The sequence below is a fragment of the Musca vetustissima genome, unplaced genomic scaffold (genome assembly GCF_032173495.1).
Source record: "Musca vetustissima isolate MV318-11 ecotype Yass unplaced genomic scaffold, APGP_CSIRO_Mvet_v1 utg1439, whole genome shotgun sequence".
Taxonomy (NCBI): Eukaryota; Metazoa; Arthropoda; class Insecta; order Diptera; family Muscidae; genus Musca; species Musca vetustissima.
Window position 1 is genome coordinate 114,813 of NW_026882330.1, and position 24,599 is coordinate 139,411.

Sequence of the window (24,599 nt, forward strand, 5' to 3'; positions counted from 1 at the left end):
TAATTGTACCATGTGTTCAGAGAAGAACTTAACCCAGTGAACTGCATGCAGTACAGCTGCTATGTTAAAAATTCTAGGTTTACTGTTTGTTAATTATTCTAAAGAGCTTGTTGAGCTTGAGGTTATGTTAAGGATTCTGATTAAAAGTGTAACTTCCAAATAACGAGTGTACAGTATGTTGTATTCTTTGCATATCTGGGTTAAGCAGTGATTGTATTTATTGATTTGTAAATATCCATTGTGAATGCTATTTTAATATATTACTATATAATAATATAATACTATATTGTCGATTTTTATTTTAATAAACAATGAGTCGGCAAAAAAGCAATGCTTTGTTGGCTCAATATAACCAAACATCAGAGCAAGTTTGCAGTCCATTATATGAATAATGACAAGAACAACAAAAACTTTTCCCTCATTAGCATTACATGTTTATACACTTACGAAAATACACTACGGTATAAAAATTCACAGTAGCATGCAAAAAAATCGATGTTCATCAAATAGATAATTGAGCTTTGGTCTCCATGATTCTTATCGACTTATGACCCCCGGGACCATATGTGAATATGTCAAACAGATGCAGGATAGATGTGAAAATTTAACAAAATTTAATTATCGATTCCAAAAAAGTTGTTGTTGTATCTGATATTAAGTGATACAATTTTTAGAACTATTTAGGAATTTGTATGTAAACATATATCCTTATGTAAACATTATTTTTTATTTCGGAAACATTTATAGCAATAAAAAACACTCCCGCCTTTGGTACCCAACGACGACATATGTAACTAAACATAAACATTGTATGTTATTAATAGTATTTAACTTTTGCCCACGACTGTTAGCTCTACCTGTGTATCGTAAAATACTTTCACATTGCAAAAACACAAAACTGTTGAATGAATGGGCGAGGCACTGAATGAATGAGTGAGTGAACGAACGAAATGTTGAACGATATCGATTAGCAATCGCAGTTCGTCGTTGTGGTCGTCATCATATGTGTATCGTAAGTAAGTCAAGTGCTAAAGACAAACCGATAGACATAGATTCGCATATGTACGTGGATGGGGTATGACGAATTAGCATACTGAACGACAGCAGTTTTAGGTCAAGTACAGAAAGTTCTATTGTTTTTGTTATTCTTTGGGAATTCACAGACAACCAAACAAACTACCGGACAGAAATAACAAACATAAGCAAGCGAACCGACAACAATTATGACCTTTCCATGTTGTTCTTGGACCTCTAAACAGATATGCAAAAAAATATATTACACTTTCCATGTTTAAAATTATGATAGGCGTTTTAATTTTTTTGCCATGTCATATTTTTAAATGATAAAGGTAAGTGTGTGTATTTAAATTTCCACATTCAAACATACACACGCTTGCAATGTCACTCACTCATCCATAACTAGTAGCACAACAACAATTATATTTACTGTGCCACAATGAAGGGAGATATAAAGTGTGGGTAGGTAGGAGGTGACATTAAAAGCGTATCAAAATCATTTGTGACAATAAATGATTGTCATATTTTAAAGTTATCTCTTCGCACATATCACCGAACGCCATGGAGTGGACCACTAATTAGTGTCACTGCATTAGATGCCTCTATAATGATGGTCAATTATTTTGTGTGTGTGTGTTTGTTGTTGCACTGACTGGCCTAGTGATCAATAAACTCAAGTACTGGAAAGTTAATTACAGGAAAATGCCGTAATTGGATATAAGTATGTGGGGATAAAAATAAATAGAATATAAAAACAACAACAACAGTATTTGCAAAATAACCATGGAAAATAGTTTACAATTTATTCTTCTTAAATACCGTAAAATTGAGGTATTATTATTCAAAATGAAATATGGTTTTCTAATACTAATACGGATTACTTGTGTGGAATTGCTCAATGAAGTGAAAAACTTACAACTTAAAGCCAATATGGAGGGGGATGTTAGAGTGAGAATTAAATAAATATTATTTTTCACAATTTGCTGGAAAATACACCTTTGTCAATATTTCATCAAATTAATATATAGATCTGACCATAAACATAAAACTATTCGTATTCTTGGTATATCGAATATAAAGATATTTTCATTACTGCTTTCTAAGGTTATACAATGTAATTTAAGTTATTTGTCTTTTTGTTTGATTTTTACACGTCAAACATTATTGTCATGTTGAACATGTTGGCATGCACAATGTTATAAGTTTTTATTAAGAAAAGTTTTGACATGATCTCAAAATTGACAAAGAATAAAATGAAGTTTGGTGTTTGCAAAACTAATGATGAAGAAGGAGAGGGAATGATCCAAAATAAATTTGGTTTCTTTAAAGAAATTAAATTTTGTAGCAAGGTTTATTCATATGGTTAACAGGCAGGTGAATTCATGCTTTAGTCTTCTCTTGCTGTCAATATTTTAATTACGAAACGTGCACATACATATGTATGTATTCGAATAAAAATATTTTTGTTTATTTATTCTTCAAACAACTAATTTGACAGCCAATGAAGACTTCGAATTCGACTGCCTGTTAACCTTATGAATCAAGGCTTATTAATAAACCTTGCTTATGAATAAACCTTGTTTTGTAGAACTTATGAGAAACTGAATATAAACAAAGATATATCTGTTCCTAAGGTGCTTCTATTCCAATCTTCAATTATTTTATGACCCTACTCCATATGTTTCATAATCAATATACTGATTGTATTTTTTTTTTTTTAATCTGTAAATTTGTAGTAATAATTCATTGTAGATACATGTAGTTGTTGGTGCAAAACAATTTCTCATGTAAACAATTCCACTCGCCGATAAATAAACAAACAAAACAATTGAAATTGCGTGCGATTAGTAAAACAATTGCCGACATGCGATGCGATTTATTTTATGAACTAGTAGCAGCAACAGCGCTAGTTCAAGACATATCCAAATAAAATTGAAAGCTGCTGCCATTTTTCAAACGCTCAGAAATGCAAGTAAACATTTCCAGTTCCATTGGTGTAGCGGTGTTATATCTTAATTGTGATAATATATTTTCAATAATTTCTTATTATTAGACCCATGACCTATAAAAAAGAACAGTGTAAAATTCTAAAAAGAGTATTTTTACTACGATAACAATTATCCCTTTATGATATTGAACAATATATTAAAAATTAGTAGATTTTTTCAGTACGAGAACAGACCAAGTATTGTGCGAGTATATTGTTTCGAAAAAATATTTTTGTTTATTTTTTCTTCAAGTAAAAAATGTTGACATTCAGTACAGACTTCACCTTGCCTTAACGGTTAACCTTATTAATAAACCTTGTTTAGAGCTATCAAAACCTATAATTTATATCAAAATATTTTGCTCTAAGTTTTAAATTGCAATTAAATACAAGTTCATTCTGAATTTTAAACATAAATAAGAATTACAGCGTTTTGTATTAAAATTTCATTTTTTTTAAAAATATTTTAATGTTAAAAATCATGGTAAAGTACACAAAAAAAATCTTCCATAATAAAATTAAGAATTCCCCCTTGTTCACATTCAGTTCAAAGCGAAAGAAGCCTTAAATGCGATTTATGTGTTCATTATGAAAAATGTATTCGTAAAAATGGAAACTTACAAACATTGCATTTCATTTGCCAAAATGTCATTAACAGCCGCCACTGTAATTTCGCAAAAAAAAAAAAAAAATAAGAGAAAAAAACATTACGTTAAAGGGATGAACGTTCCACACAAAAGCCAAACAACAAACAGGACAAAGCAGACAGAGCGTGGAAGAGGGTGGGTGAGAGACACACCAAGGAACCCACAAAAATAAAAATGATTGCAAAACTCAAATGGAACTTTAGCCCGAAATGAAAATGGATAGCATAGCTCATTTGCAATTCCAAGTGCGTGATGATGCAATTCGTAAGGGACTCACTCAGATTCCAGCATCCTTGTGTCTGTCGTCTATCTGCAGAAGCATCATTCGCCCCCTCATTCAACCTCATTTGACACACCGGAACAATAACAAATTTACACGAGGCAACCAACCACAGTGGTACATCCCACTAATGCCTTCATCCCGCGAGTTCCCCGAAACCGTTCCACAAACTGACAACGGTAAGTTAATATTTCATATAGTAGTTTTTGCTGCCGTTGTTGTTATACTCCCAGAGCAGCAGTGTTTTTGACATGCAACAAAATTTACTTCATTCCCTCCGTTCAACAATTTTCCAGTTGATAGAGGATTTTAGTGCTTCACTTAGGAATGGAAAACAAACAAAAACAATATTTTCTAGTTTTGTTGAGAATCAGAAACAATAAAATGGGATCAGCTGCAGAATTTCCAAATTAAAAAATAATACAATTCTCAACGAGAAGAGAAGAGTGTCGTTCATCATTTTCGTTTTCACTGTTTTCTTCATAATAGAAGGAAATTGAACAAAATTTAACACTCACACACAAACAGGAATACCACTTCCTATTTCCTTGTATACGGTAAGCAGGAAGATATGTTTTCATGCCAACAAACTGCCACATTAACGTAAATTTAACACCATTGGGTTATTTGTTCAGCTGTAACTTGGTATTACAAAAAAAAAAAAAAAAAAAAAAAAAAAAACTAAGCCAAACATACATCCATACAAACACAATGTTATGTATGCTAAAGAGAGCGTGATTTCTTTTTTTGATGTTGCCTTAAAAAAATTAAAATAGTTTTCATATTAAACGCTTCAATAGAGCATAAAAGTGGAGCTTTCATTGTTCCTCCCAAATTATTTGTTATGTTTGTTGCTGGAAATAATGATCAGGTTTAGATTGTTAACAAATAGTTAGCAATTACATTCATACATACATATGTACAAAAGTGTAGTTAGAGAATTATAATTGTAATCATTGAGCAGCAAGCACTGTCGTTTCTCTAAAAACCCATTATCATTTGCAGTCTTCCCTGTGGGACAGTGATGTGTTTCAAACCTGTCGTGTGACATGCACAAGCGACAACTAACAATTCGCAACAAATCCTTCAATTACACACGTGACGAGTAAGCGTTAACTTTTGCATAACTTTGTCAGGGGTGCTTTTGAAAAGAGCTTTCAGTACATCTTCTTGGGAATTGCTAATTTATATATCTGATCACTTTTTTCCTGGGTTCATTGCCGCCCGCATATAACGTCTCGATGGATCTTCTCTAAATTAAATACATTCCATAGAGAATAGACCATACATAGGGGTTTCCAATAAGGACGTGACAAATATTATTAAAAAATTGTCAAATTTCAAGAACGAGGCGGTTGCATCGACTGAACCATTTATTCAGATAACACGCTCAACAATAAATAGATTGAAACGTACAAATCTTCCATTTCAGATTGTATTGTATTTGTAAATTTGTATCTCTATCCAGGTATATTCTTGACACCACAATCAACTCGTTGTATCACTGGCACTGCAATATCACATATCGAATATGCGAACTCAATTTTGAGCACTTATATTTGATCCTCTGTGTACTCGTATAAGTGTGCGTTCAAAAATTTAATTCAATTTTGTCAAGACCATTTTTGGAAAATCCTTTATAGTCAATATTCTCAGATCTCACACGGAAAATTTTCCGTGAATTGAATATATTAGGTTGTGCTGTTTTATTTTCAAATATGTTAGTAATTCACCTAAAAAAATAAAATCTTATTAACTGAGGCTTGTGTTGCTCTGTGTATTTCTTATGAAGCAAAGTCGAATTTTAGTTCAATTTAATTTTATATTTTCTTATTAAATGAGGCTTTTGTTGCTTTGTGTATTTCTTATGAACCAAATTAGAATTTTACATTGAGGCGTTACCTTGTTCGATTTGTTGCATTCTGATAACATTTAGCAATATATTGTTTTACTGCACAGTTTAATAAAGCCCTCTGCAATTTATTAAAAGGCCTTTTCGTTGATATGATCAGAAAGAACCAGAAAAAAGAATAACACTTTACAGGTTTACACATTTTGCTAACAACGAAAACCAGCATTCACACAGTTGAAAACACCTCTGAGTTCGAAAAATAACGCTTCTTGCTTTAACAAAATCCCCTGAGAGAACAATTTTAGATATAAATATTAGATGATGTGGAGAGAACGAAAAAAAACGGATGGATATTGAACAGCAAGCTTTCATTATTTATAAGAAATGGAAAAAAGAAATATAAGACGACTACTGCCAAGTAGGGCCCCCTACATCATGGTTGCTATGAATGACCATGGCAGCTGCATTGTGGCAATTTTTCATTCGTTTTTTTGTTAATAATAATTCATGATAACCGATGATAAGAACAAATCCCTTTAGGCACCTTAGCCAATATGGCTGCAGCGAAACACACACACACACAAAGGAAAATATGTATTCCATAGGCTGGGAATAGCTCAAAACATGTTTAAAAGGTAAGAAAAAATGTACATAAAAATAGAACATTTAAAATTAAACTTGTAAGGAATATGAATAATTTGAAATCTTTTTAAAACAAAAATTTAAACCATGGAAGGTTATATGTATGATCGCATTAACAAGTAAAATTCATAACAGCATTAAAAGTTCCGTTTGAAAACAAGTTCGACCAAAAATTGGTTGTTATACCCTTCACCACACTGTGGTACAGGGTATTATGTCTTTGTGCATATGTTTGTAACAGGCAAAAGGAAACGAGATAGACACATGGTTCCTTTTGAGAATATGCATAGAATCACTTTCTAAGTCGATTTATGCATGTCCGTCCATCTGTCTGTCTGTCCATGTTAAATTGTAAACAAAGTACAGGTCGCATTTATGATCCGAATTGGATGAAATTTGGCATAGGTCACTTATTCGGCCCAAGGACGAACCCTATTGAAATTGGGAAAAATCGGTTCAGATTTAGATATAGCTCCCATATATATATATTTAACCAATTTAATGTAAACGCTCCCTATATATCTTTCGATTTGCACGAAATTTGGTACAGCCTAATCATTCAGGTCTAGAATGATGTCTGCCAAGTTTCGTGAAAATCGGTCCAGATTTAGATATAGCTCCCATATATAGTTTCGTCCGATTTCATGTAAATGGTGCCCCAAAGTCCCTATATATCTTTTGATTTGCACGAAATTTGGTATAACGTGCTGAATTAAGCCTAGAGTGATGTATGCCAAGTTTGGAGATAATCGGTCCAGATTTAGATATAGCTCCCATATATAGTTTCGTCCGATTTCATGTAAATGTTGCCCCAAAGTCCCTATATATCTTTCGATTTGCACGAAATTTGGTACAGCCTAATCATTTAGGTCTTGAATGATGTCTGCCAAGTTTCGTGAAAATCGGTCCAGATTTAGATATAGCTCCCATATATAGTTTCGTCCGATTTCATGTAAATGTTGCCCCAAAGTCCCTATATATCTTTCGATTTGCACGAAATTTGGTACAGCCTAATCATTTAGGTCTTGAATGATGTCTGCCAAGTTTCGTGAAAATCGGTCCAGATTTAGATATAGCTCCCATATATAGTTTCGTCCGATTTCATGTAAATAGTGCCCAAAGTCCCTATATATCTTCTGATTTGCTCGAAATTTGGCATAACGTACTGAATTAAGCCTAGAGGGATGTCTGCCAAGTTTGGAGAAAATCTGTCCATATTTAGATATAGCTCCCATATATAGTTTCGTCCGATTTGATGTAAATGGTCCACCAAAGTCGCTAAATATCTTCCGATTTACACGAATTTTGGCATAACGTACTGAATTGAGTCTAGAATGAATAGGTCAAGATTTAGATATAGCTCCCATATATAGTTTCGTCCGATTTTTATGTAAATGGTGCACCAAAGTCCCTATATATCCTTCGATTTGCACGAAATTTGGCATAACGTACTTAATTGAGCCTAGAATGATGTCTGCCAAGTTTCGTGAAAATCGGTCCAGATTTAGATATAGCTCCCTTTTATTATAGATTGATTTTAAGTAATTGACGTACTAAGGAACCAATTGGAACAAAACGTTCTGAAAGTTGTATAACCTAACCTGTGACAAGTTTGTTTGAAATCGCTCAATATTTGGATAGAGCTTCCATATATATTTTCGCCCGATTTCAAGTAAATTGGGCATCAAACTCCTCATGTTAGTCAGATTGACATCAAATTTTGCACAACTTAAAAAATTGAGCATAGAATTACGTAGTTGGTTTTCTAGAAGTGCAGTCATAGCCCAACGGATGACCTATTTATATTTGTTTGAAGTCGATTGACATACTTTATGGATAGATCTAGGTAGATTCACATTTAGATAAATATCACTTTTTTTTCATTCAATTTTATGTTATAGTCCTGCTTAATATACCCATAGTGGTGAAGGGTATCATATAGTCGGCCCCGTCCGACTTTACTACTTTCCTTACTGGTTTTTTGTTTACCGCTTTATTTTAAAGTAATAACATCTGAATTATTAAAGTATAAAATGCAACCATGCACATCGCACCAGCAAGACATTACACTTGTTAGGGTTTATTATTCCGCTCGTTGTTCAAACTGTGTACAAAACGATAATTCGGATTGTTTACAAGCGTAGCCAACCAAACAAACGCAGCATATTCGTTTTTTTAGATTATTTCTTCTCCATATAATCCTTATAAAGAAAATACAAAATCAAGCAACATTTTTTTAAATACTTTTTGGTAGTCGACCAACCGGCAAATAACAAAAATAAGAAAAAAGGAATTGCAAAAATGAGAACAAAAACAGAAACAAAAACCGACATCAATGACTTGGCACAAGTTAACGAGCCCAACAACGGGATGGGCTTGAAATTATTCTCATGCTTACGATTGAAGAACTGAAATACGAATCTTCATTTAGCAAAAACAAAAAAGGGATTGATTACCTTTTTTCTTTCAACTGTTGCGGCATAAAGTCAAAACGGCAAACCTTTATTTGCTGGATTGGCACATACACATGCATATATATTTGTGTTATATGCTCAGTTTTTGGTTAAGAAATATTTGCAGATGCTCCTGAAATTCCATCTGGACTTAAAAAATATGTCTGTCCCTTACAATTGTAGCATAAACATCCATAGGAATTTTCCTTCGCGAATTAGCAGTCACAAAGATAAGTTGTTTATTCAATTTGAAACAAAGTAATTCGGTTCGGATTTAATTTTTGTATATGTGGACTTTTACCAAACATTTTGCATATGTTCAATACTTAAAGTTAAATATCCAATAAATAGTTAGAGTATTTAAAATTTATATGGTTATGTTCCTTTATTTCCCTCCTCCTGTTGTTCTAAAGTTTGTCATTCCAAAAACTAGTCATTAACTAAGCATTCATTCAATTTATCATCCTCTGCAGTAATTACTTGTCAAGAAAATTTAAAACTTTTGACATGGATATTAACAAAACATAAATAAATGAAATTCATGTTCGTCCTTGTGAAAAATGTAGATGAGGACACAATTAAGACACTGGAACCAAATTAATATTTTAATGCTTGCCCCAAGGTTAGTTACGAGCTATGCCGATTAAAGACTTGTTTCTGTTTATATGAAACTACTAAATTGGTATATACACATATGTATGTGTTTGTACGTATGTATAGGGACATAATCTTACATTTCTACATTTATAAGCATTGCCTACGATTCATGGAATCATTTTAAAAATGAAAATTGCTTGAAAACTTAAAAACAAAAGTATGGAACAGCAACACAAGAACCAAAATAAAATTGGCCTAAATTAGGGCCATTAGGGCCACATTTTACAATTTGGCATTTATTATTGTTATTTCAGCATATAAATCTGCTATTATGATTAAGGTTTAATAACTTAGGCATTAACTATTTATTTGTGTTAAAAATCTCAATACTCCAAATTTACACAAAGCTTGATCCATACAGTCCGGACTTTGCACCAAACAACTATCATCTTTTTCTTGCATTGCAAAATTTCTTTAATGATAAAAAATTGGTATCTAGGGAGGATTGTGAAAAAAATCTATGAAAAGACATTATTAAGTTAAAATGGCAACAAATCATACAACAAAACGGTGCAAATCGGACATTCCGAAGCATTTTAAATAAAGTCCTATAGTTCATATAAAAATAATGGATTTCTTTTTCCCCAACCTAATAATTTTAAACCATTTTCTCCAGGATTTAGGTAGTAGAGTCATATGCTGATCACCATATGTAACATTATAGTATTTTAAAACACCTAAAATATTACCAAAATTGAGGCCCTCATTTCAGCATCTGTTCTACCTTTGCTTGCATCCTTCGAGGATATACAACACACCCTCTACATTTTATGCCAAACAAAAGAAACCAAAAATCTTTACATACTTATGTATGTCCGTAAAGACCATATGCGTAGAGCGAATGGTCAGCATGTTTGGTCTTCATATGGCTTTGATCAAAACTGGATTTTTTGCTGCTGTAAACAGATGTGTAATTTATCATTTGCAGTCGGTGGCGGCGGCAACGACGACGTCGAACCCAAAGCCATACAAGCCAGACAAAAACAGCAACAACACAGTTATGACAATTTGCCAAACCAAAAATACAATGGTGTGTTATGGTATGACAACAATACACACTCACACACACATATGTATGTACAGAAAAACATGGAAATTGAGATTGTCATAATTTCCCCCCAAAAAAGGAAAAACGACCTAAAAAAATAAATCTTTTGTTTTATATGAAGGTAATGTGAAGGAATGAATATGAATGGTATGCCACAACAAGATAACCCAGGCCCAATTCGCAGAGTACCAGTAGCATAACTGACCTTAACGGTCTTTGCATTTCAAAAGTGTACAACAGAAACATAAATAAAAAATTTCAAAAAAATATTCAGGTATATCTCATGAAAATAAGACAAATGTGGTGTTAACCTGAAAGTTAACATTTATTATTATTTTAATATATAATTTTTAGCTCAGGTATGCCTGGGAAATTTCCGAAAATTCCCAGCATTCAAAAATACTGGATTCACATCACATTGTGAGGTAAGTAACCCATATTTTATATAAAAATCTTTTCGGTTGGAACTAATTGTAATAAAATAATAATTCACAAGACCCTTTATTTTTATTTAATTGTGCACATAGTAAAACTATGGCAGGTCCTCCAAAATTATTGAAAAAATAATATTAAAGCTTAATACATAGATTATGACCAATACCACTCCAAAAAATATAAACTTTTTAGAGTGTAATATTTTCAAACTCTGTTCTAAGCCGATTTACAATTAGTTCGCCTACTTCAAAATCCCGCAATAAAGCTTATATAACAATACTAAACATCAAAAGAAAGAAACAACTACATCATCCAATTCATTAACCATTTTCATACATCAAAACAAAATGTTAGCGCCCAATTACAACAAAACAAATATACTTAACAACATTACAAAGCATTTTATCATTACTTCCAGCACTTTGATCATTTACCCTTTGCCAGCATCCGAACTCGGGCGGGCGCCCTATGATACACCAACCATTAACTAAAGAGATATCCCAACAACTTTAACAATGCCGCTGCATTCATTGGGCAAATACAATAATGTGGACCTAACAAAGAACCAGTTAATAAATGTTCTCCTAAACGAAAAAAACAACACTGCCACCACCATCCATCCAACCGCAAAGGCAACAACACCGCTAACATCCAATGAAGCGAGAACAATACCGAAGAGGGCAGAGCAAACAGCAGAAACTAAGAAACAACACCAGCATCAACTCTACAATACATTTGTTGGCATTGGTGAGTGTGATGAGTGATTTATATATGTAATTGACCGCAATAAGCATAGAAAGAATAAAATGTTTTGTTGCCCAGTGTAGTGTTGCTTTGCTCAGGCAGATGTAAGTAGAATGTGGCAACACAACTCTTCACCGCACCACAATTGAGAACGCCTTTCCACATCTACTACTCTGGAAAAAGTGAATGAGGCATCACATCATACGAAGAGTGATTGTTGGCCGCCTTTTTTCCTCGAGGGTTTTTGAGTTTAAGCTCTCATGTAACAGAGGAAGTGGAAGGAGGAAAATAAAATAAATGTAGAGGGGAAACATCAAGCTAGCAAGCCAGAAAGCAGTAAGCCACACATGTGCCTATTATTCTTGTCCAGCTTCATCATCACCATCGTTGCTGGTGGCTATGTACGGCTATATATGCGATGCAGTAGTAGATCGTTTAAGCTTTTATGGGCAAATATAATATATGACTTGTTTCCTTAACCATCATCTAGCCAATCTCAAAAGTTGACCTAATAATAATGTTCCCAGAATGAGCTAATGGATTTATAAATTTAATGTTTTTGTTTAATCATTGCTCGTTCTACTGAGACAAATAAGGGATTTTAATTCATATCATATCACAAGATTTCAGTTCTTACCATATATCAAAATTGAATGCTATATGTATTCATTATCATTATCATTATTCCTTCTTAATTCATGATAATGGTAATTACATCAATTTTTGATGTGATTAAATAATGAGTGATTACTTCGTGACTGTTTAAAAATCCTCTATTCCCAGTCGCATGATTTTCTTAATTATTCCAAAATAATACGAATTTTTGTTGACAAATCAAAACCATTCATACAATTGTCTTCAATTGATAATGGGTGAAGAATTGCCGTTTGATATGCGAAATCGTAAAATCTCAAAAGTCAAAATCTTAAAACTTTTGAAAGGAACTGATTTCGGTATTCACTGAAACTGAATATATATGAAGGCATGCATTAAAATTCAAACCGCTATGTTTTTTAGTTGATAATAGATGTTGAATAATTTTTTAACATGTTAATATCGATTTTCCTATTCAATTTATTTTATTCTGTAATTCAAAACCATCATTCGAAATTTTACAATTCATTCTCTAAAATAGGAATCGATTCGTTTTATGTTTAAAAAAAATTGTTAAATTTTGTTGACAATTTCAAAACCATTCATGCAACTATCTTAAATTGATAATGGGTGAAGAATTGTCGTTTAATCTACGAAATCATAAAATCTCAAAAGTTTAATACTAACAACTTTCAAAAGGAACTGATTTCGATATGTAAATGTAATCGCTTACGAAAACATTCTTTAAGTACTTTATATACCTTTTTAAGAGTATATATGGACGTATATAACTCCATAATTTTCAGTATCCTATGCATCTATGGAAAATAACTGTAATAAAAATATATATTCTGAATTATAAAATACCAAAGATTGACAATTTCGGATTTAATTGATTTTGAATGAAAATGTAGTGGTCACATATGCCAATTATTCTAATCAAACCTAAAGCAATAACTTAAGATTTTGTTATTCAAAAATAAATATATTAAATAGTCGAAAAAAGGATTCTAAATAGCAAAATCGCGAAATAAATTTTAAAATGCTGCCGCTTAATACCGAATACTGCATACGCACCGGAAATGCAAAATAAGAAAAGTACAACAACATAATTGAGCACATTGATTACAGAAAATATCTATAAATATATCGCCTGAGATTTATCTGTTAATTTTAGCTGTCTGCATCTGTCTGGCTGGTGGTTTATTTTGGCGTGTTGTAAGCACATTCAATGTAAATAAACTTTATACAAATGTGTCTCTCATCTGTCAAGGTGGCCAATGACATATCAGCAGCCAAACAAAACACCTCTTGTTGTTTTAAATCGTCTTTTTCATTCCTCGGTATATGAATGAATTTCTTGTTAGTATTTTAGCAAACTTAATAAAAATTTTCAGACAATGGCTTTGTTATTTTTGGTAGCATTTAGGCTAACAGAAGTATGTTACGACTGATTAACAATTGTTGCCAATTTGTCTGCTGTCTGCAATTATGTCAGAAAAAATTAGAAATTTAGAATTGTTGTTTATGAAATATATTTCATTTTGTTAAATGATTAGAACAAATATCTAAATGTGTGTATACGTATGTACATGTTGGCAGAAATATTCGTCGTTGTTGTGATAAATTTTTACAAATGTTTAAATATGCACAAATTTATTTTGTTTACAAAATAATTCTTCTCAGACAAGAACTTTCTCCCCAAGCCATTCTAAAACTATCGGTTGTAGTAAAACAATGCAATTGGTCCACTAACAACAAATAATTGGTTATATATATACATATATATATATATATATATATACAAGGGATTTACTATATATCTCTACGTTAGCTATATGATGTACCTACTTGAGGCATCATACGGTGAATAAAACTCTCTCGACGGATGGTGTCAGTAAGGATGCTTAATTGACAGTTGACAAAATACAAAAGGGTATTTCTTCTTGATCTCTTAACATAGTTAAGTGTATGGTACACTAAAAGATTTATCAAATTCAGAAAGTTTCGTGATCAATCAAGAACCAGACTTATGAAGACTTCTAGGCCCATTTAATAGGCATACTTTACAATTAGATATGAAAATGCTACGTGTTAACCAGTATGCTGGCCAAATATTTGGAATGTGGCGAGCATGTGATGCACTACACATCTATAGCCGAAATTTAACGTTTGGAAGAAATATTTCGCGGGCATATCGCATGGTAATCGTATAATTACTGAGAAACTCGAAAAAACATACTAAAATAAATTACCGAAAATTTATTGTCCCTAACCGGAACATGCAAATTATCGTAAGGATCTGAGCATAATTATACTTGTATTTTAAGTTACAATAGATAAACGGACATAAATAGTTCGATCATTTCAGTGAGTCGAGATCAGATGATCGGCAAAGTTGGAGTAGAAGAATATTTCCATGAGTAGGAAGATCTTGGGGGTAATACAAAAGTTCTGAATGTTACAGCGATAATATCATGGGACGATTTTTCTTACTGTACATATCTTATCAAATTTTTAAAACAAACACATTTTAAAAATTTAGTAATTAGTAATTTTATATTATGGACCTATTGGAGTATTTTTCTTATTTCGATAAATACGCCAAATTCTCTCTGTTTGACTTATATGCACCACCATCTCTTTAACTAACAACACAGACAGACTTTATGCATCAAGAAAACCAACAAAAACAAAAAGTATGTAATAAGAACAACAACCACTAACTACGTTACGACGATGATGATGATGATGTTGATGTATCTTATAGGACGCCCTTATTTTTTTGCCCTTCGTTTTGTTAGTTCGTTCATTCGTTCCTTTCTCCTTTCACTCGAACTGAACAGTTGCTCAATTGAAAAGTTGTTTTTGTTTTATTTGCTTGATTTGGTGTGTATTCACCCCCCCGCAATGGAAAAATTTACCCACAAACAACAAAAACATACGATACAAAGGCTGGCAGACACCACCATACATTGCTCCGATTCCTTTTGTGTGGTCGGGGCCGTGGTGTTGGTGGTGGCAGCGGCATCATTTCGTAGGTCCTTTTTTGTTTTGTAATATTGGTTGTCGTCGTTGTCAAACGAAGCAAAGCCAACAATTTATTATAACTTTATAGGTTTTTGCAACAACAAAAACAGCAGCAGCAAAAACTTTATCCTGTCTTTTCATTATCGGTTGGTTATCCTTCAGATTCACTTGAGACATCTTTCAATATACAGCACTTGCTCACGTCGTCGTCGACTTTTCCATGAAAAATAGAATAGAATGTAATGCACATTCCAAGCTTAACAAAAACAGCAACAAAAACACGAAAATATAATATACCACCACTATTTGCATTTGTTTTCTTCTTTAATAGTTCGTTATTATTGTATTGTTTTCTTGTGTGTACTTTCTTTTTTTGGTTGGTGGCTACTGTTTTTATGTACCGACTTGAGTACTTGAAATGCTCTTCTTCATTTATTTACCTTTCTTTCGTGGGATTTAATTCATGATTTCAAGGTTGTTTGCACATTTTCCATCCCAAGCTTTATTTGTGGGGTTGCAATTTTTCTTTTTTTTCACATCAATGTGAAATTTATTTGCTTTCGATACACTTTTTGCTACAGGCCTAAGTAAGCATACTTTGCGCTCTAATCACTTTGATTTATTTTAATTCACCAAAAAACAACAAAACTTTTCACTAAAAACACAAGTACACAAACAACAACTCAAGTAATAGTTTTTTTCTTCTTCTGTTATAATTAAGCAAAGTTAACATGTACTGCGTCCAACGACCGCTCACTTTGAATACAAGAATCCGACTAATCGAGTAATCGACCGAAAACAAATCTCTCTGTGTTTTGGTATTCTCTTTTTATTCGTTGTTCCTTCATATTCCTTCGTTTTCGATTAATCGATTTTATGGAATTACTCGAAACGTACGATGTGTACGTGCGCACGTAATTCACGTAGATTTTGCATTAAAAGGCGGATTCGATCTGTAGATCCCTAGTCGACTGGTTCATTTTTTTATTTTTCTGTGAATTTTAACTAAATTTCAAGAATTTCAACCACCAAACGAAAGGAACGATCGTTGTGGTGTGCTCTCACTCGTTTGTTATGTTGGTGCGAACATTCTTTGGCGAACGCTCGTTTGGTAAAGAATTTATCGCCATATAATAATTCATTCGTAAAATGAGCACAAAAAGCAAAGAACGTATTTTGAATCACTCGCGAGCAAATTTTTGCGCACCCTGTATGGAAGAACTGTTAAAAAAAACTAATATTTTCAAAGATTGTGGTGGACCAAAGAATATATATAAGGTAGTCGCATAGGCGAATTTCTACAACAAACATCGGTTGTTGCCAAAACAAACAGATTCACAAGATCTTTTTACACAAATTCTTGTAGAAAATGTTAATAAAAGTATTGTTAAAGAAGCTCTTCGAAATTCGGAGATTTTCTTTTATAATTTTGTTTTTTAATTTTTTGGTTCTACTTTACAACAACATTTTTGACATTTATTTGCACCAACAGCTGGGCCGATGCTGCTACCTTATTAACCCGACGGTCAATAAACAAAAAAGTATACGTAGATCAATACCCGTGGTACATTTGTACCCATCCAAAGATAGCACTGTAACTCATTAAAAAATTGGACTATCGTGAGGTTTATTGTTTTAAATTAGTCTATACGGATCTGATCTAGATGTAGGAACTCAAAATTATATATACATTAAAATAATATATACTTAAATCCATGCTTAAATGATAATCTATCTAAAACAATCATAGTAAATTCGTTATAGCTTTCGAATGGGTTAAGCTTTTTTAGTTTTTTTTTATTGGGATCTTATTTAGGTGTTCCTCATCCCCTCTGCAAATTTTTGTGGCCCTAGACAACATGGGACCATCATGGCGACTCGTGGAAATCAGAAACTACCTTGGTTTTCCTTTGGTATAAGGGAGAGGTGTTGGGCAACACCTAAATAAGATACCAATAAAAAAATAACTATAAAAGCTTAACCCATTCGAAAGCTATAACGAATTTACTATGATTGTTTTAGATAGATTATCATTTAAGAATGGATTTAAATATATATTATTTTAATGTATATATAATTTTGAGTTCCTACATGTAGATCAGATCCGTATAGACTAATTTAAAATAAAAAACCTCACGTTGACTATCGTTATCGTTTTTTAATGTGTTACAGATCTATCTTTGGATGGGTACAAATGTACCACGGTTATTGATCTACGTAGGTAATAACTTTAAAAAATTGTAGAAAATAGATATATGGAAAATATATATAATTTTTTTCTTCGATTATGTGTGAAAATACCTCAAGAATGATTCCTCAAAATTTGATCCAAATATCTCCATTATTAAAAAATTTACAGCATTTTTATTCAAAAAAAGGTACAAATGTACCCGGTTATTGACCGTAGGGTTAAATATATATATATATATATATACCTTGTTGTGGACGTGTTTTTTTTAACAAATTAATAATAAAATGAAAGAACAATAAAATATGTATGAACAATTTCTTAATTCTTTCCATTCTTCTTACCTCCCTCTCATAAGAACTCCTCGGCCTAGTTGCAGCACAATTGCTTACAAAAGCTACATGTGTAAACTAAATGTGAAGTATTTATTCGCCAACTACGCCAAAGCAATACAAAATATTTGCATAGACGGTGACGATTGTCCTTCTAAAAAATCTATTTTACATTTTCCACAAATATAATAGTAGGTTAACATTGCACTGGAGTTCGTTAATTCAATGGGTTTAAATTGTCAATTGCATGGCATATAAGTCAAATAAATCGTCATAAAATAGGTTAACCCTGTAAAAAGTTATAGTGTAAATGCCGTTTAAACATGTACAAAGTATCCTCAATTTGATTCACAGCCTGTTTTTGTAAAATTCTAAACGAACGAATTCGAGTGACTTAAACTCCTTGGTTTTGAAAAATATGTCATTTATTTTTGTTTTGAAGCAAGAAACATATTTTTACATAAATAAAGGTTTGGTAGCAATTCATTCGAATTGTTTCGTTTCGAATTTTACAAAAACAGGCTATTAAAAAAAAAAACAATCGCATACGAAGTTGGGCCACCAGGACAATATTACCACAGTGTGATCCCCATTATACGCGGGGTTTTACACTTATTGGGATTGGTGTTGAGAGTTTTCCTATCTTGAGAGAGTAATTAGAGTTGCGCTATTTTTAATTTTGTAACAAGCGTACTTTTTGTTCACAAAAGATACGAATTCACATAAACATGCCAAACCAAAAAGAAGATTTTTTTATTATTCGTGAATACATTTACGCTTAAATTATAACATATATTATTTAACTGGTATAAATATTGGCCAATATTTCTCGATAATTATGATTTATTATTAATTGAAGTAGAATTTTATGTACCTTTTCGTACTTTTTTGTTCCTACCTGTGTTGGTTTTCCAACTCAATTCAGAGGGAGAGAGAAACTCTCAACACCAATTCCAATAAGTGTAAAACCCCGCTAAAAAGCTTTTTCTTTGCAAAGCTTCATTCACCACCACCTCAAATGTATTCACCACTATCTGTGCAAACGTCAACAATGATGTCAACTGACAGAATAACAAAAAATAAACTCAATTTTCGCTACGAAGAAAAGCACCACCGTTCTCTGTTCATTTCTGGTATTCATTTTTCCATTCCATGCCATGCCTTGGGTGTGTGCGTGAGTGTGTGAGTGCTTGTACAAGACCAGACCAGAATAAGCCCAACAAATTTACCAAGCTGAGTGCAAAATTTTTAGTCGTGTTCGTGTAATCGTCGTGATAAGTTGTTAAAATTTCAAATCAAAAGTCATTGTCGAACCACCAACGAGCGCGTCCAACAAATAGAAAATTTATTGGAATTTTCTTCCCTTTGTAAAGAAAATTTTCCATAGCAAGAAAAATTGTTTGTTGTTATTGCTTCGAGCAAAAGAAATTAAAAAAAGAAAAACACATATACCCGAAGAAAGAAAAAGAGAGAAAGAAAGAAAAAAATAATTACTTGACCTTAAGCACAAGAAATTAATTTTTTTTAACGCAAATTAAACGAAAATCTATAAAAGAAGACGAAGTGACAAACATAACGGTACATACATGAATTAACGGTGTGTTGTTGGTGTATGTGTATTGTATGTATGAGTGTGTGTGCGTATTAACTGTTAATTGAACGATTTTTCTTACTGCTTATCCCCACCAATGAATGACAAGAAGAAAATCCATACATACATCTCTATTGAAGCATACTTTTAGGATGAACATTGAGAATTTGTGAATGTCTGCTTTTTTGCTTTGATTTTTCTTTTGTGGAAAACGAGAAAAAAACTAAAAATTCTTTGCCTTATCCATATGTATGTAGTATACCACGAAGTAGTGAAAATTTTCCACATTATATTTTTCAATGTGTGAGATCACCACTTTTCCTGGTGTATGCTTTTCCCACTCACACACACAGACACAGATACCATGCGTTCGTGTGAGTGTGTGTTTGTAGTGTAAGGCAAAGTTTAAGCCATCATATATTCGTTGTGCTCTGAGTTTCACTGTTCTCTGCACGTACGGAGTGTTTTAATACGGCCCGGCCCGGAGTAAAAAAGCCAGAGCACTTCGGTTGCGAATGAATTTTTGACTTCCTCAAAATACCGTTCCGTATGTTATTTTTTGGATTTTGCTCTACCGAACGGAGTAAACAGTTAAAGCAAACAGAATAAGAAGCAAAGAGACAACGACGACGGCAAAGAGTAAGAAAGAACACTTGATTTGACATTTACGCCACGCTCCTTAAAGTATGCTAAAGTATTGCTAATTTTCAAAGTCCTTAAAATATGTTTTGTAATTTATTTTTAATATTTCTGGTTTGTTTTGTTTGTTTTTTTTCTACCTCCAAGCTTCCTGTAGATGAAAGTTATTGTTTTTAATACCTCAACCCAGCCATGTGTGTTAAAATACATGAACGTTAACTTATTACAAAAATAACCAACAAATATACCTACATATATATAACTACGTGTAATCTCCCCCTTCGCCTCCCAACTACATGTATATATCTTACCAAACACAAGTATACGCGACATCCACAAAGAAAAGAGTTAATTAATGTTGTTAATTGTTCGTTGTTTAACCCTCTAAGAAAGCAAAGCGTACCTGCAGCGTACCATTTGCAGACCTTACCGAATTCGATCATATTTGAATTGTTATTGTATTGTGTTTTTGTCTTTCAATTGATTCAGTTCATCGTTAAGCAATAAAACACTTCCTTATGATCGGCTCATTTTGGAATTTGTGTAGAGCGTGCCCATCAATGCCGGTTGACAAGGTAAGTACCCCTTTTGCAAAATAACAAAAACAACAACTTAGATATAACATATGACGACGACGAGGACACAACAACCGACATCCCCAACATACTACTTACTAGGCGTGATGATATTCAGTGTACGATATGTAGTGGCTTTTTGTTAAGCAGGCCATTGGGTCATATTACGACGACAAAGCAAAACCCATTCAAGTGATTTCATACTGCAGTATTTTGCAGTGCAACACTAAAACAGAACTCAACTAGAATGACGACGACAACGACGAACCGCATGTACAATCACACACACACACACACTGACACACATACATAGAGAGCCCCATACTCACCCTGGCAATAAACCTGTACGAAATACAACAAATGCAGTCAGTCCTTTTGAGTTAGACATGTCTTTGGCTGGGTGTTTTGTTGCTATTGCCGTTCGCTGTTGTTTTTTGTCTTCGTCCTTTTTGCATTCGGCACTCACCACCCTTTTGCCGTTGCTGTTGTAGCAGCAAAGTGTATTGGCTAACACACAACAAACGGATTTATTGCTAAGGATAATAAGGTCATTATATAAAGTTGCCAATAACAAAGCCAACAAAAATGTTGATATTTTCTGACTCACACACACGCGCGAATACTCATTCACCCGTCGAGGTAATGTTGATGACGAATTAGTCGTCTACTTGAAAAAAAAACAAGCAAACAAAAACAAATGTTCTATATTTTGTACAATTTTATAACCAATGTATATGCAAGGATAGCGACGGTATTCGTTATAAGGAGTTATTTGCTGAAATATAAAGTGAACAACTACATTTTATTTTCCACATAGATTCTAGCGGTATTTAGAGAATGCGAGTTCAATGTTTATTTATTAATATTATTTTAAAATATTGATTAATTTAAGTCCGGATTTTAAAACAGACGTGTATTTCTTAGTTGTAGCCTCGGTAGATGTCTATAAATGGAAGGAAATATTTAGTTCCCCAAAATCGGGTCAATTAGCTGTTCCTCAAGAATAATTATTTAACACATATAAGAAAGATTTCAAAACATTTTACAACAAATGATTGTAAATTGTTTTGTTTTTGGTAATTTTTTGTAAATTGTTTGGTCGTGGTTTCTAGCGAACAATTTAGAATTGACTTAAGGGAACCCCCCCCATTCTCGATTTTATTTTTTCAAGATTTTCAATGGGCTGGTAAATCAATACCAATGCTTGTTAAGGTTTGTAACTTTGCACATATATAATTGAAGATTTAAAAGAGAAGAAAAATAATTTACAAAAAAATTTTGTTATTGTTTTGTTGTTGTTTTTTGTAATTAAAGAAAAGTCCTTATTTTTGATGGCGGGCATGATAACTCCTCACTGGAACATCGGAATCCGAAAATTCCAACGGTGTTAGAAAGAGTACATGTCTGACTCTCGTATGAACTAGGATTATTGACTTCGCTCTAAAATTAAGAAAATGGTGGCCCTTTGAAAAAATATTTTTGAAAAATCGCGGATTTTTTACCAAAAACCAAGTTAAAAAATAAGGAAGATCTTCACCGACTGGCTTTATCCTAGTTCATACGAGAGCTATACACTCCCAGAGAAACGTTGCAAAATTTGGAACCGATTGGATTATTAGTTTTTGAGTTATCGTGCCCGCCATTCGCAAAAAAATGTTTAGAGAAAAACGCGTTTAAAGTTTGAGAAGCCCTTCAGCCGTAACTTGATGCTGACACAATAAATCGGATATATCTTCAACAGTTCTTGAGATTTTCACTTGAAATTTTGTAGAGACATTCTTTAATCAGTGTAGATTCGAATTATATCAACAAAAATTTTGACCCCGAGAATGGGGGGGGGTCCCCTTAAGGTCAGATTTTGATAGTAACGGATTTTTATACCCTCAGCCTTATGGCTAATGAGGGTATATACACTTTGATACGACAAAAATGTGCCTAATCGAAATATTAGTTTTAGATCCCATGTTTCCTTGGACCAAATCCGTTTCAGACAACATGGAGTCGATTTACAAATGCTCGTCTGTCCGGCTGGTGCGCACGATAACTCTCGAAGGACGTAGACGATTTCATCCAAACTTTATACATCATAATATATCTTCCCAATTTTGTTAAAGTTCAAAGATGAGGAATATCGATCTACTCCTTCTGGTACCTCCCCCATAAAATGGTCAAAATTGTGCAAAAAAATAATTTTATAATATCATGCGAACGGACTATTCTATTTGAATAAAACTTTGAACAATGAGACCCACTGATCACTCTTTCTCGTACCTCCACTACAAATGTCAATATTTGAGTCGTTTATTTTGAAAGTGGTTTAAGTCAATTTTTCTTATATTGAGATATTTAAAGTTTTGGGTTTGATTTGTTTCAAAAATATTGGTAAGTGGCATTAATTTGGATATGTTTTGTAAACTTTTCTAGAAAACTACTTTCAAAATAAAAGCATCATTTATAAATCTAATATCGGACGAATGAAATATCCGATTTGAACCAGACTTGGCACAACCTATTATCTTTACCAAATCTCGATTAAGTTCGAAGGTGTAAGCCGTCGATCCTCTTCTGCTTTTCAATATTTTATAAACTTGTAAATTCAGTTTGAAGTGAATTGAATAACCGATTTGATCAACATCACATCCCAAAACTCTTTGATATATAAAGTGAATAATAAAACCTGTGTGTAATACCGAATACAAATATCACCAGTGATTAAATTATTCCATATTCAGTATTATAATTAGAAAAAATGAAAATTGAGTATGAATTTTTCATTTATATATTCGGAAAAAAGTGGTTGGGAGTCTAGAAAAAATGGTCATTACCATGGAATTGAAAATACTTCGGAGGAATAAAAGACCATTCTAGTGTTTTTTATTCTTGAAACGAAGCTCGAAAATAAGCTACCAAAAATAAGGTCACTTTTGAGGACATGTTTTTTTTCGAATAGGCTATAATTTAGTATTTTGAATTCTCGTTTTGAAGAAAATCTTTCTACCGAAATTCATAAATATTGGTTCACTTTTTAAGATAGTCCTCATATAATAGTATCCCCCATTATTCGGCATTTTGGTTTGTATGCAATAAGGGACTTTGAGCTCACATTGGGTGGAAAATCTTCTTACCAAAAATTATCGATATCGGTCTACTTTTTAGGATAGCCTCCACCGTCATTATTTGGTATTTTGGTTACGTTTTTTTACCGAATAGTCTCTAAGTTGGTTCTTATTGGGTGCCAGGCTTCCTACTAAAAATTTACTTTTGCATAGCCTGCCCTTTATGAAGGTACCGAACAATTAGTGGCATTTTCCGTTTTCACCTCATGATGGAAAGTATACACATAAAACATGCTTCTTTAATTAAATGTTCCGTAAGTAATTGAAATAAAAGGGTGAGAATACTATATCTTTCGGATTCATATTACGAATTTTAAACAATCTTGATACATACGACTTATCTTGGTTGCCTTTAAAAGAATTCGTATTGTTCGGATAGACAACAGAAAGGTGAAATTATTTTCAATAAACTGACCGATTATTGGAAAAAACATCGATGAATTCAGAAATTGATTCGAAATATGTCCTCATACATTATCCTCCATACATGTTACAAACATTCTCACAAAGACATACAAGATAATAGTGCAAGGTATAATAAGAAAATTGACTTAAATTACGATAGCACAGTAATAAGTGGTAAAATCGAGGCCAAGTGAATAATAAATGAAAGTTAACAGAATAAGAGTTTCCAACATTGGTCTGATGAATGTCATTGGGCGTTAAAAATGATTTTATATATTTGTTACTTAACAAAAAAGTATTTCAAAGATTGTATTTACAAAAATAATAAACAAATAAATAAGGAATCCTGGAATCGTAGTGTTACTTT

General features: G+C 32.7%; 1 protein-coding gene across 5 annotated transcripts in view; it reads left to right on the forward strand.

The window, feature by feature from the left end:
* Positions 1 to 19,387: 19,387 nt before the first annotated feature.
* LOC133328703 (proteoglycan 4) overlaps positions 19,388 to 24,599 on the forward strand; it is a 63,620-nt gene continuing 58,408 nt past the window's right edge. For 3 of the 5 annotated variants that reach the window (XM_061537249.1, XM_061537245.1, XM_061537248.1), the window contains exon 1: positions 20,484 to 20,711. In XM_061537249.1, coding sequence (XP_061393233.1) covers positions 20,655 to 20,711 — 57 coding nt within the window. In that variant the 5' untranslated portion in view covers positions 20,484 to 20,654. Of the gene's footprint in view, positions 19,504 to 20,483; positions 20,712 to 24,599 lie in introns of those variants that run through there. The other 2 variants (XM_061537247.1, XM_061537246.1) reach the window with 2 other exon arrangements.